We start from the raw sequence: 18,522 nt of genomic DNA, 5'->3' as shown, positions 1-18,522 counted from the left end.
AAGACAGCCTGGGGCTCAAGTGTCCATTTCCTTCTGCTAAATATAGAGGTACTACCTCTGGAGCAGCGGAATGCAGGGAAGCTGCTCCGATTCACACCGTGCTGTCGAGCTGGGGCCCGGGGCAAAGGACGGGCGAGAAAGGAGATGTCTTACACTGATTCCATTTCCAGGTCATCCTCCTGAGAAAGTTGTAGGTAGGGGTTATCTGAAGCTGGACGGAATTTACAGCCCGTTAGAACAAAAAACACCAGCGTGGCCATTTCATCCAGGAGCTGCAAATTAAAGCCCACCCCAAGGAAAGGCATTAGCAATGCTGTTCTTCAGAAAGCAGTGGAACTAAACAAACTGGCACAGGCCTCCCCCTCCCCCCATCGCGCTGACCACTGACTCAAAGGCCAGGGCGGCGGTAGGGCAGGGTCCCCTCACAAGGTGTGCCGGAGCCTCAGCTAGGGGCACTCTGCCCAGAGATGGCAGTTAAGACCCCATGCTTTAGCCAGTCTTCACTGGACTCTTCTAAAAGCTCTTTATAACCCTATGTTTCCCATAGTGCCCTCAGCACCAAGCAGGTGCCTCAAGGAAAAGTCTCCTCGTCGCTGCGCCCTACACCCGAATACAGCACTGGGTGCCAACTACACGTTCGGGTAAGAGCAAGAACGAGAAAAGGCCCCACATCATCTGGTGGCTTCCCCTGGTAGGTAACTAGCCCTAGTATAGGGCAAAGACACTGTGTTACTGAAATACTCCTGTGCAAAGAAGGGAGCTCTGGATTCTGAGCTCTTCTAAGCCCCAGCACTGAAGGAAAGACCACGTCTCATTGCGTTTTAATTATCCAGGGCAAAGCTCACACTCTCTGCCTGAGGCTTTCTCTTCAAAGTCTTGTAAAATTGAAAACTAAAATCAATAATGCAATTACTTCCAGATTTTTCATGTAATCCAGGCAGCTTTCCTGGACAAACAGATAATCTTAACGGCGGACCCGAAGCGACAGAAGTCGCCGCTGCCTGATCCCTCTGGAGCAACCTCATGTTACACCCCGAGACTTTCTCCTCAGCCAGAGACTCTGCACGGTGGTCCCCCCGCTCCCCGCCGGGGCCCCCAGCAGCGCACCTGGTAGAGCCACTTCCACTGGAACGGAACGGCGAGTTTGAGGAGAAATGCAATGATCCTGGTGAAGTATATGTAACATACGATCTATGGGGAGGGGGGAGAAAGAAGAAATAAAATCAACACAGAAATGACGGCACTGCTTTCTTCCAACCTGCTGTCACAAAGGAACTACAAAAGGGAAGACAGAATTACCTGAAGAAAATCATTTGATACTCAGGGCACTAATTAATGAACGTGGCAGAGACGGCTTCTCCGCCGGTCCCGCTTAAAGGGACTCGTTCCTCATCTCTAGGTGACCACCCAACGTGGGGAGGACAAAACATTGGGTGTGGCCGCTCTCAACTCCGGAGTCACCCCTTCCTCGCCTTTTCCAAATACACAACCCATTGACCTCAATCCCCAAAGGACAGTATTTTTTATTCCCAGGCTTTGAGGAATGTTTTCGAGTGGTAATAGCAAAACGAAGTCCACGGGGTCCACACTGCTGTAGCCTCTTCGGCAGAGGTGGTGAGGATCTGAGGTCCCCACCCAGAGGACGTACCAGTAACACTGAGTACTCTAGCAAGGGAGGATGTGCAAGCATTCCCGGGCCGGCCCCTGGAGCATGGATGGCTCACTGGGACCACGCCCAGGTGGGTGGGCTTGCAGGGAAGGAACTGTCCAACCCACAGATGGAAGAGGACTCAAACTTCCTTTTAGGAATCAGGAAGCAAACTCTTGAAGAGTTTACACCTTATATAGTCCAAGAAATTATCATCATTAGAACTTATAGCAGGTTCTGCCTTTGATGTATGTTCATAGGGACTTTTCCACGGCCAGCAGTCCTGATTTCAGGTGTGATCTCATTTTTACAAATGAGGAAGACAAGCAAGCCAAGGGGTGGCTCCGTCTGGCATACGCCTGGGAAAGCACCTAGAGAAATAACCACCCAACTGTTGAGAAATTACCTGGAGGAGGGGGAGGGAGCAAGGGGTAGAAGATCAGGGTCATAAAGGGCTTTTGCTCTGTCTCTATAATCCCTGCATTGTAAGAAAACATCAAGCATGTATCACTTTTCTGAGTATTTAAGGCAAATTTAAAGCGAACATTGAAGAAGGCGTGACTCGGCTGTTGCATTTCCCTACCCAGAGACACAATTTGGTTTGATAAAATGAAATCTGCACAGCTCCAGGTAGCATGTTTTGTGCTCTCGCCAATTCTTTGGAAGTCCACTTGCTCTACTCCTTGAACTGATCTTATTTACAGATTTAGGATTTTTTTTTTTACTCACCAAGACGTAATAGTGTCTGAAAAGTTTCAGCTTTGCTAAGTTAATAGCAGCTAGGGAGAAGAACAAAATGACAGGTACATTAACTTTTTTCATTTTTACAAACAAGTGACGTTCAAGTGCCCTCTGTCCAGAGGCCAAGTCTGATGCAGATGAAGACTGCCCAGGGGCCCATCTATATTTCTGGAAATGCATCGGCGTGGCAGGATTTCCCTCAGTCACCAGGAGAATCAGGGAGCTCTGGGAGCAGGAGGCTGGGGGTCCTAGCTCCAGTGGTGTGCCGGGGTGCACCTCCCCATTCCAGGTTCAGGCGCTTTGAGCAGCAGTGCTGGGGGGATACTGACACCACAGAAAGCGGCAGACGCTACAAATCAAGACTCCCCCGCCCCCCCAAAGCCACTGGTAAACATTTCAGCTCTGCCACTGTGGCTGACAGAGCTGCACTCCTCACTAGGACCAGTCTCAGGTGGGGCCCTGCGTCTCCCACTGGCTGAGGGTCTACATTCAATTAACGCACAAGTGCATCTTGCAAATTTCACTTGTAACAAGCCCTTTAAATACAACCCTGCTGGCTGTGTCCTACCTTTGGATCGCTCAAGGTCAGGGAGCCAGGACAGCTAACTTCCTGCCACCGCCTATGGCCATGAAATATTGATGACCACAGAGGGTAGCCTGGCTCCCTCCCCAATTAGCAAGCCTTTCATTCATCATAAACCTTCCTACAGGAGGCAAATTAATTTGGCTTAATAGCATTCAATTACTGGTTCCGTTTAAGAATGGCGCCATGGGTGGAGAAGGGTTCCTCTTCCTCCTCTCCCTCCTCTGGCTCATGATTAGTGGGGGGCAGTCAAGCTCGGGGTTCCAAAAGAAATTCCTGGAATCCTAAGTTAATCTTCAACGTGATTACCAACTAACAGTATCGGCAAGAACCTCCTCGGAGAAACTGAACGCCTCCACGAGGAGAGGATCAGAAAATCTTTACAGCAAATCTAGCCCTCAAAATTGAGAGGCCGTAACACCCAGGTGTTGAGCTGGAAGGGACTCATCCATGCAACGTTGGAAGCAGCTAAATGAAAGCAGGCAGATCAGCAAAAGCTTTCTTATCTGGCAACCTCTTGGTAGTCTTGTCATTTTTAAAATTAAATCTCTCTGATTCTCATCCAGTTTGCCATTCACTCTGCCTCTGGGCCAGGCTCCGGGATGGCCCAGCAGAGATGGGGCAGCCGTGACCTTTGCCCCAGGAGGCTGCTGTCCCTCCGGGAAAGACAGGCGCTACCCGCCCAGTGGGAGGGGCGCAGATATCAAGTGAGTGACACGGAGCGCAGGATACAATCAGATGCTCCAGCCTGACTGGGGGACGGGAGAAGCCCCACTGGGGGCCCAGCATTTAACCTGAGAATTCTGTGTCGGACAGCTAAGCCACCATGGATTTAATGCTTCACACACCAGTGTTCCTTCCTTGTGTCTTTCTGCGTGGGCATTTGCTACTCACATGGTCAAGGAAATGCCCCCCCCCAACACGCGAAACAGTTCTTGCACACGAACATTCAGTTCTCTTCTTTGTGAACAACCAAGGAAGAACAACATTAACACTTAGACCCTTTAGATAATAAAAATGCCTGAAAAGTCTCTTCTGAATTTCGTTTGCTGAAATAAATCCTACAAATGGAACTCCTGCTCTCCGCTTCACCGCGCACCATCAGCCAGCCAGAAAGAAGCGTGAAGGTTTTAGTCCCGGATGTCAGGGTGCCGGACAGGCTACGGCTGCTGTGGCCCCACCCAGAGAAGGGCTCCCAACTTAGACCAGGGGCACAGGGGTGAGAGAGAGGATTCCCAAAGGAGCTGGTGTCTCAGCAGAGGCCTGACCGAGGCTCAGGAGAGAGCAGGAGCGGAGAGGCCAGTGGACAGTGCTTGGGAAGAGCAGATACAAGGGCTCGGGGGTGAGAGGCCCCCGTGTGGGGAAGAGGAAGCTGGAGGCTGGACTGTGCAGAGACCAGGGAACAGGATGGGCCACGGGGAGGGCCGTAAACGAGCCAATGCAGAAGACCACCAACTGTCCTCCTTGGCGGTGCTGAGGGTGCCAGGGAGCCTCTGAAGGGTCTGAAGCGGGGGGTGCCCTGGTCACATCTACATTTGAGAACAATCTCTCTGGAGAAAGGATGCAAAGAACCAAGAATGAGAGCCCAATTGAAGTCAAAAGCCTCGAATTTGCAGAGGTCCCTCCTGAAAGGCGGTGAGGCACTTCCTGATCAGTGCAGACCCCACCCCGGAGGCTGGCTGGGGGAGATGGACAGACCAGGTCAGTCTGATGGTCCCCTCCCTCCCCGCCAGGGTGAAGAACTTGGGGTTGATAGGGAGGGAAGCACAGGGGTGAAGGCACCGCATCTAATGTCTCCCCGGAGTCAGGAGCTGCCACGTCACACCCTCCAGGCCGCTGTAAGACACCCTGAGCTGAGGCAGGCCACGGACCTCAAAGGCGAGCCTGTGTGCCCACTGCTGGCACTGATGCCGCATCAGCTCAGGACGCGTGCCAGGATGGACAAACAGACCCGGGGACAAGCAGCGCTGCCTCTAGGAAACGCAGCCACAGTAAGTGAAGCTCGGGGTTGTTTACAAAACCTGCCAATCATGACAGATGTCATTTCCAGTCACATGCAAGACATTTGTTTACGAGACTGCTGCTTCCAGGGCCAGGCCCCCTCCTGGGTGTTCTAGTCACGGCCAGGCAGCGAAGGCAGGGAGGGAGCGGACTTACTGAACTGAAAAACAAAGCAGGTAACAGTGCAGGCCCTGCATATCTGAACAACTTGGGTTCAAATTCCAACTCTGCTGCTTCCTGGCTGTGTGACCTGAGATAAGCCACCGAACCTCTCTGAGCCTGTTTCTTCATCTATAAAACAAGGATAACAATGCCTACCACTAGAGTTGTTGGCAGAGGTAATGAGACATTACGTGGAAAGCAAACAGCACCCAGAAAGCACTCCACGAATGTCTCCTGTGACAGTATTAGGATTATCTAGTATCGACTGGACACCAACTGGGCCATAGACTGCTACAGCGGCTGCCACATCTGGCAGGAAGCCCGGCTCCAGTGAGTTCGACCGGACCAAGTGGGGATGTGGGGGCTGCCGGCGCGCCCCGGGCTCCCCTGGCAGCGGCGCTGCCATCTGTGCACGATGTGTCAGCCCGCTGGGCGGGGAGGATCCAGCCCCGGAGGGAAACCTCACCAGCGTGAAGCAAGGAGCAAAGAGCAAGGCAGCAGGTCGCAGCCTGGAATCCCAAGCCTCCTTCTGCTTTTTTCCAAAAAAGCTGTCCCTGGAGTTGAGAACGCTGTTAAGCCTGCCACTCACTGGCTCACGGCAGGCCGGGCTCCCCTGGGAGTCAAGGCTCCTGGAGTCCGGGCTGGCTATTTCTGACCCCACCGCCACAAACAGCAAATATGGTAAAAGAGTGAGTCTGGTGGGAGGAAAATGCCTCGGACAGGAGCCCAGAGCCCCAAGTTCCAGTCCCTGCACTGTCAAGGCTCCGTGTGCCTGGGCCTGGCCCGTCCCTCCCTTCTCAGGCATGGGTCTGCTCGTGGTCAGGATGTTCTTATGGCAATGGTTCTCCCCAGGGTGGACACCAGAACCACTGAGAGCTTCTCCTAGTACACACACCCGGCTGCCTCTATTATAGAATTGGACTTGGCCAGAAGGACTCTGAAGAACCTCTCGGGAATGGGGAAGGAGAGACGCAGGCGGCAGGGAGGTTGTGCACCTGCTCTGGGAGCTCCTGCGAGGCCCACCTCCTGCTATGGGCTCTCCTCCCCCTGCCCCCGGAAATGGCCAGGACTCTAGATTTTGGCAACTACTTTTTACTGATAAGAACAGAACTGCCCACGGGGCCAGGAAGTACCCATCTGTTTCAAATAATTACCAAGGCAGGGACGCTTGGGTGGCTCAGTTGGTGACGTGTCTGCCTTCAGCTAGGGTCATGATCTGGGTCCTGGGATCAAGTCCCGCATCGGGCACCTTGCTCGGCTGAGAGCCTGCTTCTCCCTGCCTGCTCTGCCTGCCACTCCCCCCACACCCTCTCTCCCTAACAAATACATAAAATCTTTAAAAACAAACAAACAAAGAGTTACCAAGGCAGCCATCTCTGTGACCAGAAGCAAGAGCAAAGGTGCCCCATCTAGAGGAGGTGCTGCCCCTTCTCTAGACTTTTACCTTTCCTCTGTACCCCCAAGAGGAATGAAGAGGCTGGCAAGAAGACAGACAGTCCCCTTCCTCCCCAGCGGACTTGCCCGGATGGTCTTGAACCACAACACTGGTCGTCAGCATCGGCTGAGTGAGGAACCACGCGCCAGGCACCTCTCGTGCTGCTTCTGGTGTAAAACCTCACGACAGCCTCCGTGAAGGAAGACCTGCTGACCACTGCCTCGCGGAGGAAGGACTCAGGCCTTGTAAGTAGAGAAGCCAGCAATCCACACCCAAGTCCACCTCTCTCTAAAGACCACGCTCTCGATGCCCACACTGTGCACTAAGAGAAAGGCAATTCATAGCTTTGTAATCCCCTGGCAGCCCAGGGCTCCAAATGCCTGGCAAGGCCCAGGAGCTGCCAGCAATCCATCTTGAAGAGTTAATACTGGATGATTTATGAGACGCACAGAAGCAAAGGCCCATGACAGTCTCTTACAGGGTGAAAATTTTCCAAAACAATCCTTCTCTGGGTATAAAGAAAGCCTTGAGGCTTAAAACCATCCCCACCTACCCAAAATCCTTTTCTCCTGCTTCTTCCCTGCCATGCTGCAGAGGGAATTTTGAGTCAAACACAAAAATTACAGAAATAAGGATGATAGCAGAGCCTGTCTGGCGTCAGCATAGCTCTGACTCACCCTCGAGCTCAGCGGTTCCACAGTCTGCTTAAGCTCCGAGTTCAAGCTCCCTCTGCAGAGGGGGGTGGGGGCACAGCAGCTACCCCCACTTTCGTGGTTGAGCACAGGCCTGAAAGCCAAGCCACACGCTGATCCGGGACCACACTGGCCTGAAAGTGTCCATTTTGGGGAGAGACCAGCTCACCAGGTGGCCTCTGGCCTCCACTAAGAGGAGATCCCGCTAACCCATCTCATGAAGACAGTATCAGGAGCAAGTACGGGAACGGCGGTGATAAGACAAGACCTTTGTAGAGAAGGAAACTCTGATTTTCAAACTATTGAGGGCCATGTGAAAAGTGGTTCAAATACATTTGCAGGGGCACCTGGGTGGCTTAGTCAGTGAAGAAACTGCCTTCGGTTCAGGTCACAACCCCAGGGTCCTGGGATAGAGCCCCTCATCAGGCTCCCTGCTTGATGGGGAGTCTGCTTGCCCTTTTGCCCCTTCCCCTGCTTGTGAGCTCGCATTCTCTCTCTCTCTCTCTCTAATAAAAAAATCAAATCTTAAAAAAAAAATACATTTCCAATATACATTTAAAACAATGATCCAGGAGTGGTCAAAATTCACCAAACTGAACAGTTAAGGGCCATGCATTTTATAGTAGCAAATGTTACCGTAGAGGAACAAGAAAAAGAAAGAAGCAAAAATGGCTCAAGAGACTGGCTGAGGACCAGAGCACACACTGTGGAAGACTAACTATAAGATTTCTGCCGTCACAGCTGGTGAATCTCTGTGCTTGCCTCCCTTCTGCTCCAGAAACACCAAAGGCCCTTTGGGGGTGTGAGGTGGGGTCCAAAAGACCCACGCTGATCTGCCTCTGCTCCTGTCTCTGCCAGCCTGCGGCACGCTCATGACGCTGGGAGCCTCGCTAGTCTACCTCACGGCTGATGCTGGGCTGAGCCAAGGAGCACGCCACTCCCCGGCTGTCCATGGCACACACTCACAGTTGTCAATGGGCTGGGTGAGGAAGAAGGTCAGATGTCCCATTGCTTGATGACACAGCCTGGTCAACAGCAAGACAACATCTTCTCCATAAGAGAACCGGATCTCCCTAAATACTGCAGGCATCAGCTGAGAAGAGTTGGTTTCAACTGTGACTCAGGACTCGCAGAAACCAAATGCAAGTCAGGGCCACTAGGCAGAAGAACCCTGTCCAGGACCAGGAAGGGCATACCAACTCAGATCGCAAACCAGGCCTGCTGGGTGGCAAAGTGCCCCATGTTTTGTAAAGTCTTAAAAAAAAAAAAAAAAAAAAGGCAGTGTGTCCACAATGTGGTTGCTCTTCAGGCTGGGGATATATAGAGGCCTCTTTGCTTTTGGTTACAGACTATATTAAATTCAGGATGGTAACAATGGTTGATTATTTTGAAAGCTATGATTATATTAACGACATTAAAGGAAGTTTGGGTGATCTGCTAGGGGAAAGTAATGAAAACAGGGTTTTGGTGATTAAAAGAAATGGAAAATCATTGTATTAAGCCAGTCTAATCAAATACTCTTTCTTTCTCATTACTTCTTCATAATAGTCTATTTAGCTGTAGTTTTACCCTTTCTAGGGTCACGGACTCCTTTGAGAATTTGCTGAAAGCCACAAACCCTCTGCCCAGGTAAACACACACACGGACAAAATCTCACCCAGTTTCTGGCACCACAAACCCCCTCCTATCACACACTCACAGATGCCCCATAGCCACACGGGAACTAGAGAGCTGGCCACGCTCTGATGCGAGGGGCCCTGCGTGCAGGACAGAAGGCCACACCGCCCCCCGCCCCCATGACAGACGAGGGGCTTCCTAAGCCCCTGCATCACACCAGCTGGAGAGAAAGCATCCTTGGCCTGCCAGCACGTCACCTTTCTGGAGCAGAGGACGGTTTACAGGGCTGTCACGGTACAGCTTCAGACAGACTTCAGGGTCAGGAGAGGATTACAAGCATATGCTCTAGCCACGCACCCAGGGATGAAAGGAAGGATGAAAATTTTCTGAGTGACCAGATAAAGGGCATCTCATTTTTTCTGCCTCTTCTCTCCTATTATCTTGAAACAGTGCTCCAGAGGGGGTAATCCCAATGCTATCTTCAAGGGCAGGGCAGAGCAGAAAACGGCACAGAACCATTCCGGAGGAACTCATCCCTACCCGGGCGGCACCCAGTCCTAGAGCCCCCCCGGCCCTGAGTGCTAGGGAAGGGACATCACACCGAATGTGTGGTTGGGAGGCTCCCCCTTTCTCCTGACCCCCTTCTTCACGCTAGGGCTTTTGACCCAGGGCCTCCAGGTCTAACCTAATAATAATCCTCACTGCCTACAGCACCAATGGGCCCGGGGCACCTTAGTTTCTACTCAGAAAATGTAAATAAAGATTGGACAAACCTGAAATTATAACCAGGAACTGAGTCAAATAGTCAGGGAAGATAGCGCTTATAAACTGCAGCCCAGGTGGAAATGTACAGACCAGAGCTCTGTTGGTAAACTGAGGGCAGTTCATGTTAAAAGCCATCTCGTTAGGGGCGCCTGGGTGGCACAGTGGTTAAGCGTCTGCCTTCGGCTCAGGGCGTGATCCCGGCGTTGTGGGATCGAGCCCCACATCAGGCTCTCCCGCTATGAGCCTGCTTCTTCCTCTCCCACTCCCCCTGCTTGTGTTCCCTCTCTCACTGGCTGTCTCTATCTCTGTCAAATAAATAAATAAAATCTTTAAAAAAAAAAAAACAAAAAGCCATCTCGTTAGTGAAAGAAAAGCCCAGATTCCCATTAGAATAATAAGTTAGGTAAAATACCAGAGCAGATAATGATGCAAAAGCTATTGCCCCAATCAAATGACAACACAGTTCTGGATACAAAGATGAGGTTCAATAAATGCTTAAATGCAGGTAATTCCTTATCTCTATGCAAACTTTACAGTTTCCAAAGCACTCTGTTATACACATGAGTTTTAAAATGGTATCTCTTTAATGTCTACGACAGCCAGGAGTTGGCAAGCTTTTTCTGTAGTGGGCTGGACAGCACCCTTGTGGGCCCGATGATTTCTGCCCCAACGACTCAACTCAGCCACTGAAGTGCAAAAGCAACCAGACAATGCATACACAAACGGGCATGGTGCATTCTGATAAAACTTTATTTACAGGGGCACCTGGTTGGCTCAGTTGGTTAAGCATCTGCCTTCAGCTCAGGTGATGATCCCAGGGTCCTGGGATCAAGCCCCGCATTGGGAATTCTTGCTCATCGGGGAGTCTGCTTCCCCCCCACAACTGCTCCCTCTGCCACCCCCCTGCTCTCCCATTCGTGTGTGCTAATAAATAAATAAAATCTTTTAAAAATACTTTACTTACAAAAACAGGAAGGGGTAATTTTCTTCCTTTCTCATCAATGGATTTTTTATTAGGTCTGTTTACATGAATGCACCCAAATAAAACATATTTATTTTTGGCACAAGATGCCCAGAACTAATGGACTCTAAACAGCCATGAGACTCTGGCCAGTAAGTCTGAAATAAACTCTCTAGGCACAGGAAAAAAGAACCAGGCAGGCTTTTTGGTCATGGCTGTGACGACCACGAGAGATTCGAGAAGCCTCATTCCTATCACAGGGTTTTCAAACTTTCGGTCTCAGGATTCCTTCATACTTTTAAAAACTGACTGAGGACCTCAAAGAACTTTTGTTTATGTGGGTAAAATCTACCAATATTTACCATGTCAGAAAATGAAACCAATTTCAAAAGTATCTAATAATCAATTTAAAAGTGACAAAATAAATCCATTACATGTTAGTATAAATATTTTTTCCATAAAAAATAACTCATTCAAAAAAACTGAGAAGAGTGGAATTGTTTTCTGTTTTTGTAAACCTCTTTAATGTCTGGCTTAACAGAATGTAGCTGGATTCTCGTATCTGCTTCTGTAATCAATCTGCCGTCAGAGTGTTTTGGTTGAAATATGTGAAGAAAATATGGCCTTATGCATATGTAGGCCTTTTCAGAGAACTGTGAAGTCTTCTTTGACATTGAAACTTGATAAGTGGTAGCTTCCTAAAGATTGGTGAGGTGGGGAATCTGAAACTGTATCAGTAAACTTTCATAATCCGTCACTAAAATCCACTGGTCCGGGGGTGCCTGGCTAGTTGTGATTTCGAGCCCCACCTTGGGGGTAGGGATTACTTAAAATCTTGAGGTGCCTGGGTGGATCAGGAGATTGCGCATCTGACTCTATTTTGGCTCAGGTCATGCTCTCAGGGTCAGAAGATGGAGGCCCCCCCCACCTCCACAGGGCTCCCCGCTCACCAGGGAGTCTGCTCCCCCCCACGCGCACACGCACTCTCTCTCAAATAAATAAATACATCTTTAAAAAAAAAATCTTTAAAAAAAATCCACTGGTCCATCTTGTACTTCGAATGGCTCTCTCATTCCTGCACGACTGTGTAACACGCACTGGCCAGGTGGAAGATACTGTTCAACGGAGTCATGCAGGTCTCTGAAACAGTGACACTTTTTGTCATAAAATATTTTTTAAAAGTCACGTTTGTTAATATCACCCCTTCTCACATAGGTGTTTTAAGAACTGGGAAGCTATCAAGCCTTCAATGGTGGATGTAAGTTTTCCTAAATTAACATTTGTGCTTTCAAGTGAAAATGAGATCGCCAGCAACAAATACTTCTTGTCATTTCCCTGAACTGACATGTTTACTTGGTTCATTTTCAAGAAAATGTCTGGCAAAACCTCATGTCTGAGTAACCATACCAAAGTTTTATTCTTTCAAACAAAAATGATGTCCCAAGAGAAAAGCAGCTGGTTCAGCTTGCAACTCCAACAACTGCACATGTGCTTTCCCCTCAGACAACTGTCATACTTCGGTGCACGGCAGAAGTGCTTCACGCGTACTCCCTGTTTCATGACACTTGGAACTTTAAAAGACATAAGTGTAAGGGTTGAGATTCAATAACACAGTAGTTTCTGCTACTTCATCGAGGCCACTCTTCAGTGAAACGAGCCTCTTTCACCCCCAGCAAGCAGGTAGCAACGGCCGCTAACACAGTTGGGTGCTACGGCCTTGAATAATGCTCAGGCAACCACTGTTAGACCTGCCACTGCTCTCGTACCATCGGTGCAAACGTCAACAGCAAAAAGGATGACCACGGCTGGTGGCGAAAACAGTGTGACCCTGAGGACCCTCGTGGGAACTGCCACCCTGAGGAGTATTTCCCACGGCCACAGCTACTTGCAGAACGTGGCAGCCACTCCCAGTGAAGCCAGGCCTCTGCAAACCCTGCAACCAGCCAGTCGCTGTTTGTTCACATGCCTTTGAAGCTCACATAAAAGCCCAGAACCCTCAGAACACTTCCTCTGAATCTTCCTCAGAAACACGGGGGGCAGTGGGGGGGGGGATGACGAGCAGCAGCAGAGATTGTTCAATAAATGCAGGGCGTCTATCCCCTGGCCAGTCCTCGGAGGTAATGATGGTGGAGAAAGGAGGCAACAGGTCCACGCTCAAGGGCAGTGACAGCCAATGCCGGCGGGCAAAACACGGTGCACCCTGAGCTCGGGGCTGCGGGAGACTCACGAAGCTTCTGCTCTGAGAACGCAGCGCAGCAGTGACACCAAATGACAGGGGAGCTGGGAGGAGCAACAGCGTGTGACGGAGGAGACAAAGCACGGCTGAAGGACAGCGGGCAGCTGCAGCCTCAGGGTTTCCCTCAGGTCCAGTCAAAAGGACTCCAGAAACAAAGAAACAACTTCCAAACAAGCACTCCGAAAGCCACCCACCATACCCAACGCAGGGACAGCCACTGCCAACAGCACTTCCCCCGCTAGCTGTCAGTCAGCCTGGACTGCACTCGCGCTGAGAGTCTCAAGCCCAAGTCACTGTCAAGGTCATGAGTGGAGTCAACGGCACAGAGAGCCTAAGATCAGGAACCAGAGCATCAGCATCCACCCGGCAAAATGCTTCCAAATCTAGCAGCAGACATTGCTGCCCATGGCCTTCACTTTGCCAGCTGCCTCTGGGGTGGGCTAGATCGCAGCAGGGTGGACTGAGGAGCCCGGGGGTCAAGCACAACACCTAGGGAACCTGCGGCCGGGAGGTCGGCAGCGTGCTCACTCCGGCTTCTGCCCCACTTCTGTGTCATCCGCTCTGCCGTCACACCCCAGGGCGACGTGCCACTGAGGGGTGGGGGATGCCACTCCTGAGAGTTCTCTGCAGGGGGGACCTGACCGCGGGAACATGGCTGTCCTGACTCTGGAAGAGCTACAGGCATAACCATTTTTCAAGGTACTGAGTGAAATGTGCATCTGCAGATCAGCTGAACAGCAGCCACGGCCTAAATCGAGTCAGTGAAAGAACAGGGATTAAGACACCCCCATTCTAACTACTCCGTCCCCCTTTCAAAGGGTTTGTGATATCTGCTGATGAGAAATGGGTACTTTCTTAACAGTATGTTTGTTTTTTTTAAGATTTTATTTATTTATTTGACAGAGAGAGAGAGACAGCCAGCGAGAGAGGAAACATAAGCAGGGGGAGTGGGAGAGGAAGAAGCAAGCTCCTAGCGGAGGAGCCCGATGTGGGGCTTGATCCCATAACGCTGGGATCACGCCCTGGGCCGAAGGCAGATGCTTAACGACTAAGCCACCCAGACGCCCCTCTTAACAGTATGTCAACCAGAGAACCAGTGAGCCAGAGCCTTGGTGTGCTGGTGTGACTTCCTGTTTTTATACTCGCTCTCTGCTGAAGAGGTCGCATGCTGTCACCTGGTGGAAAAAATGAGAAACTGCCTCGTGTGCCCCAGGCAATGACAAGAGCATTCAGGTTCCATAGTTTCTTTTCACTACAGATGTGCCTAGACAATTTCGACCCCATCTTGGGCTTCACCCAACTAAACATCAACCGCTAACCATCAACCACTCGTGGAACGAATGGTCACAGAGACAACTCATTACCATAGTCATGCCCAAGCCCTCGCAAAGCTGGGTGCAGAAAGCCAAGAGGCAGTCAGAGGGACCAGGATGATGGAGAAGACGGGAAGAGAGCTAGTGAAGAATGGTCAGAGGAATCCACAAAGGGGAAGGATGAGGCCAAGAAGAAAAGTGCCCATAAAACTCACCAAATGGAGGACATCCTCCTTGGAATTTGTAAACATTTTCAGCCAAGCAGTAAGAAAAATGAACCCAGAAATACTGAAGTGTAAAAAGATGAAAAAGTACAATGTCTCATCTGGATATATTAAAAAATTTTTTCAACTTTAAATTTTTTTGAGTAATGTCTATACCCAACATGGGGCTCAAACCCACAACCCTGAGATCGAGAGTCACACGCTCCACCAACCAAGCCAGCAAACTGAGCCAGCTGGGTGCCCCTCAATATGTTAAAATTAAGAGAACAACCTATTCATTGTTATAAAAATAATAATAAAGGCACCTTTTTATAAGACAAGCACAGAAAAAGAAGAAAGAAGCTAAGACTATCTCCCAAACAATAGTTATCCTCAGAAGGTGAGTTTTTATTCTTTACTTTGGATTTTTCTGTTTGTGGCAGGGTGCTTTATTAGGATTCTAATTAGTGTTTTATTTTTTGTAACTCCCCCTTACCCCATCCCAAGAAGGCAGGAGGGCTCTCTGAGCTCTGAGCCAGGCTAAAAGCAAAACATTTATGCAAAGTTCAAGCTGAAACCAACTGACAAGAATCTGTCCCAGAGGGAAAAGGGAAACCAGTGCTTTTGAAGAAAAAGAGGAGAAAACAAAAAAGAGCTCTTTCCCAGGACAAGAAAGAAAACACGGGCTGGCACATTCTGAGTGGGGCCTGCAGCCACTTGGGCCGGGTAGGCCTGGGGTGGCAGGACCCCCTGGCGCCAGGCCGCCCAGAGCCAGAGAGCTACGAGGGCTGGATGGCGGGAGTCTCCACAGCAATGACTGTGGGCCAAGACCACAAGCCTCGCAGCGGCCCCCCGAGTGTGGTGCTCTTTGTAAAACCCCAGGATCCTGCCGGACACTGGCGGGAAGCCTTGAAGTCGGGTTTAGTTCAACTTAAAGAAAATAATGTGGTATTAACTATATGGCAAGTGCGAAATAAGATTGGTACCTATTACCTGATTCCCAATTTTCCTAAAATGAATCCACATTTTTATAATAATAATAATAATAATAATAATAATAATAATAATAATAAACAGGTCAGCAACAAAACTCCATCAACAACGAATGAATCATCTGCCCTAAGGGACACTGCTATCAGCACCCGGACCCAGAGGCAGCTCCGAGCACCGAGAAAGCCCTGGGGGTCCAAAGAAGCCCCCCTTTATGCCACGGCCTGCAGTGGTGCACTATTCAAATCAGCTCAGAAACACAAAGCATTTTCTTTGTGGCTTCTTTTCTTAGGAGGGATGGTTAGAAAAGCAAGGAGATGCAGAAGGGTTACCATGGCACAAGCATTTAAAAACCAGAGAGTTTCAAAGGTTCTCTCCGGCATCAGTCTCATCTTAAATTAATACCGACACATCTATTTTGAAAGCGTGTTAAATCGGCAGGAAGGGATGCTTTACACATAGCTATCCCCAATCCGTAATACCTCCTGTTCTCACAGCGAAGTGCTATCCGGTCCTTCCCAGACAAGATTTCCTCCTCCTGACTCAGTCTGGAGAAGGTGAAAATCACGCTCACGAGTGGAAGTGGAATGAATCATCTCCATCAGCAGCAATCACCCGCAAGCCTCCTTCCGTGGCTGACCTCTGCAAAGGTCACCCCCTGCCTCTCCAGCAAACAACCCTGGCTGCTCTCACAAAGCCCCTGGGGGCTCCCCAGCCTCGCTCCCAGGAGACCACGGCCCCTCTGCCTCCACCTCCACCTCTGGGCAGTGCCCCGGCCTCTGGCTTTGGGGAAGGACCTGCAGCACCAAAGAGCACAAGGGAACTTGCCTTTTCCATCTGTTGCTGATGCTTCTTGTAAATGCCTGATTGACCTAAAAATAAACATTTGCAGAACAAAGGTTAGCTGACAGATCTGCATTCTTCTCTGTTTCCAGCACTAGTAACTCAAGGCCTTGAATTCCCCAGTTATGAACTGAAAGGGCGGGACTAGACGGCTTTAGAGCACTCTCCCTGAACAAAGTGATCCCTGCTAACCGACACCTTGCTTGCCCTATCGGGTGCTCAAGCCTCAGAGTCAAGGATGCCCTCTAATGGCTAAAAAAGGTCTGGCAGGGGCCTGGGTGTGACGGGAAGACAAAGCAAATCACAGTCACTTCAACCCTCTTCATCTCTCTCTCCACCTAAAATCTCTCGTTCCCACAACTACGCCACCCCAAAACACTGTCGTGGAGCACACCTGCTACCTGGAGAACACGGTCCCCCCCGCCGAGGCCAGAGGCTGATTTCTAAAGTCTAGGTCTAGGAGCTTGTGAGCACATGGCTTCCTGCAAACTCCCTATTGCACTGACAGGAGATGCAGAACTCTGCTGCAAAGTGCGGGCCTCCAGGGAGTCTGTCCTCCTGCTGTGATGCGCCAGGTAGCTAATTACATCACTGCAGGGCAGCACGGGAGCATTAACGCTATTAACGAAGCGATGGATCAGAGTTCTAGGTAGAGTGCAGAGGCTGGAAAGGAAAGACTGTCTCAAAAGGATGAGAACAGCCCAGGCAGATCCAGCCCAGGGGAAGGGCAGGTCGTGTTTACATGGGGGGCTGAAGTCCTCATGGGCCACCCACTCTCTACCTGACCATGAATAGTCTTTTCTCCTAAGCAGCACCCCCTGCCCCGTGCCCTGCTGGGTCATCTTCCCACCTGGGAGAACTGAAGGGCACAGTACAGGGAAGTGAGCTGGCACCAAAGCCATGCTGGCTGAGTCTGAGTGCTTCACAAGAACCGTCGATACTATTCCTTAAGTCACCTCTAGTACTTGATGTTTTTCATTTTACAGCCACTTTCAGAACACTCACCTTCAAGAACCTTGCCGTGTGGCATCTGCTCGTTGGTGCGATAATGAACCAGGGGCGGGAAATGGCCACTTGCAGCCCTATAGCTCGCCTGCATCTTCCCCAAACCCGCAAGCCCCTTCTTTTTGCTGAGAGTAGCAGAGGGAAGAGAAGGGACTGCACTGTGTTCGAGAACAATCAGTCGCTCTATCTGAGACAACGCTGGTCATCCTGTTACAGGTGCCTGAGCCACCTGCTCCCGGGTAGGACGCAGGGCAGTGGCAGAGATGAGGACTCACTCGTACTCTGACGTCTCTGCTGGAAAATGCCTGCTGCACAGACGTGTGTGCGTGTGCGTGATGTATGACGGAACAAGGGTCAAGAGTGAATCTAACTGGCTGGAGTGAGGATGACAGTCTATTGGTACCATGTCCTAAATAATCACAATAACTGAAAGAACTGATAAACCCCAGGATCCTGAAAAATAAGAATTCACTGCATGGGGCCACTGCAGTGTGGAGCACCTCATTTTTAAAAACTTTACTCCAGGGACTCCTGGGTGGCTCAGTCAGTTAAGCGTCTGCCTTCGGCTTAGGTCATGATCCCAGTGTCGTGGGTTAGAACCCACATTGGGCTCCCTGCTCAGAGGGAAGCCTGCTTCTCTCCCTCCCTCTGCCTGCTGTTCCCCTGCCTATGCTCTCCCTCTCTCTGTCAAATAAAGAAAATCTTAAAAAAAAAAAAAAGTTAAATTAAAAAAACAAAACAAAACTTTATTCCAAAAGAAGTAACCGCTTTCAGAGAGCCACAGAACTAGATCACTGTAAGAGTGTTTTATTTTTGCTAGCCCTTTCTCCTCTACTTGCTTCCTACCGAACCAGTAATTCCCTTCACTTGGCATAAGATTTAACAAGGGTATTTCCTCTCATCAACCACTGACGTGGTACTAACGTTTCTTTACAGAGTTGAAGCACAATGTTGCGTCTACAGCCTGCCGTTCTGAAGATACCTACGTGTGTATGTGCTGGGACTCTCACTAGTTTATGTTCATGCACTCCCGCACTTTCCGTCTAACCTGGCAAGAAAAGGCGAGGATTTCAACTCCCTTCCCTGCAAACCATGCTGCTAGGTTACGCTGTTGCTGAGCTCTCATTTCCAGACCCTTCTCTACTGTCTAATCTGTGTTAAAAGCCACGGTGCCAGATCAGCTCTATCGGAACACAGTGAAGAACCGGATAAAGACACGAACTCCAGGCTCCTGCTCCTGGAGACTGGGCCAGGTCAGCCTGGGGACCCAGGAAGCTGTATCTGTCAGACAGATGCCCTGTGTGACTTGGACCGGTTTGGGAAAGTC

At 50.2% G+C, this 18,522-nt stretch overlaps 1 protein-coding gene across 4 annotated transcripts in view; it reads right to left on the bottom strand.

The window, feature by feature from the left end:
• The window catches only part of GPR107 (G protein-coupled receptor 107), a 71,166-nt gene that overhangs the window by 12,141 nt on the left and 40,503 nt on the right, over positions 1 to 18,522 (bottom strand). Inside the window, exons 14-17 of one of the 4 annotated variants that reach the window (XR_005835282.1) lie at positions 16,176 to 16,219; positions 2,378 to 2,427; positions 1,108 to 1,191; positions 56 to 272 (exon numbers count right to left, since the gene is read on the bottom strand). Coding sequence is in view for 3 of the 4 variants with exons in the window: in XM_040632067.1 (XP_040488001.1) it covers positions 154 to 272; positions 1,108 to 1,191; positions 2,378 to 2,427; positions 16,176 to 16,219 (297 nt within the window). In the remaining variant the exon portion in view is untranslated. Of the gene's footprint in view, positions 1 to 55; positions 273 to 1,107; positions 1,192 to 2,377; positions 2,428 to 11,576; positions 11,746 to 11,997; positions 12,177 to 16,175; positions 16,220 to 18,522 lie in introns of those variants that run through there. The other 3 variants (XM_040632067.1, XM_040632069.1, XM_040632068.1) reach the window with 3 other exon arrangements.

This window comes from Ursus maritimus, unplaced genomic scaffold (assembly GCF_017311325.1).
Source record: "Ursus maritimus isolate PB19 unplaced genomic scaffold, ASM1731132v1 scaffold_17, whole genome shotgun sequence".
Classification (NCBI taxonomy): Eukaryota; Metazoa; Chordata; class Mammalia; order Carnivora; family Ursidae; genus Ursus; species Ursus maritimus.
Note: the sequence above shows the minus strand (reverse complement) of the source record. Positions and strands in the feature narration are given on the sequence as shown.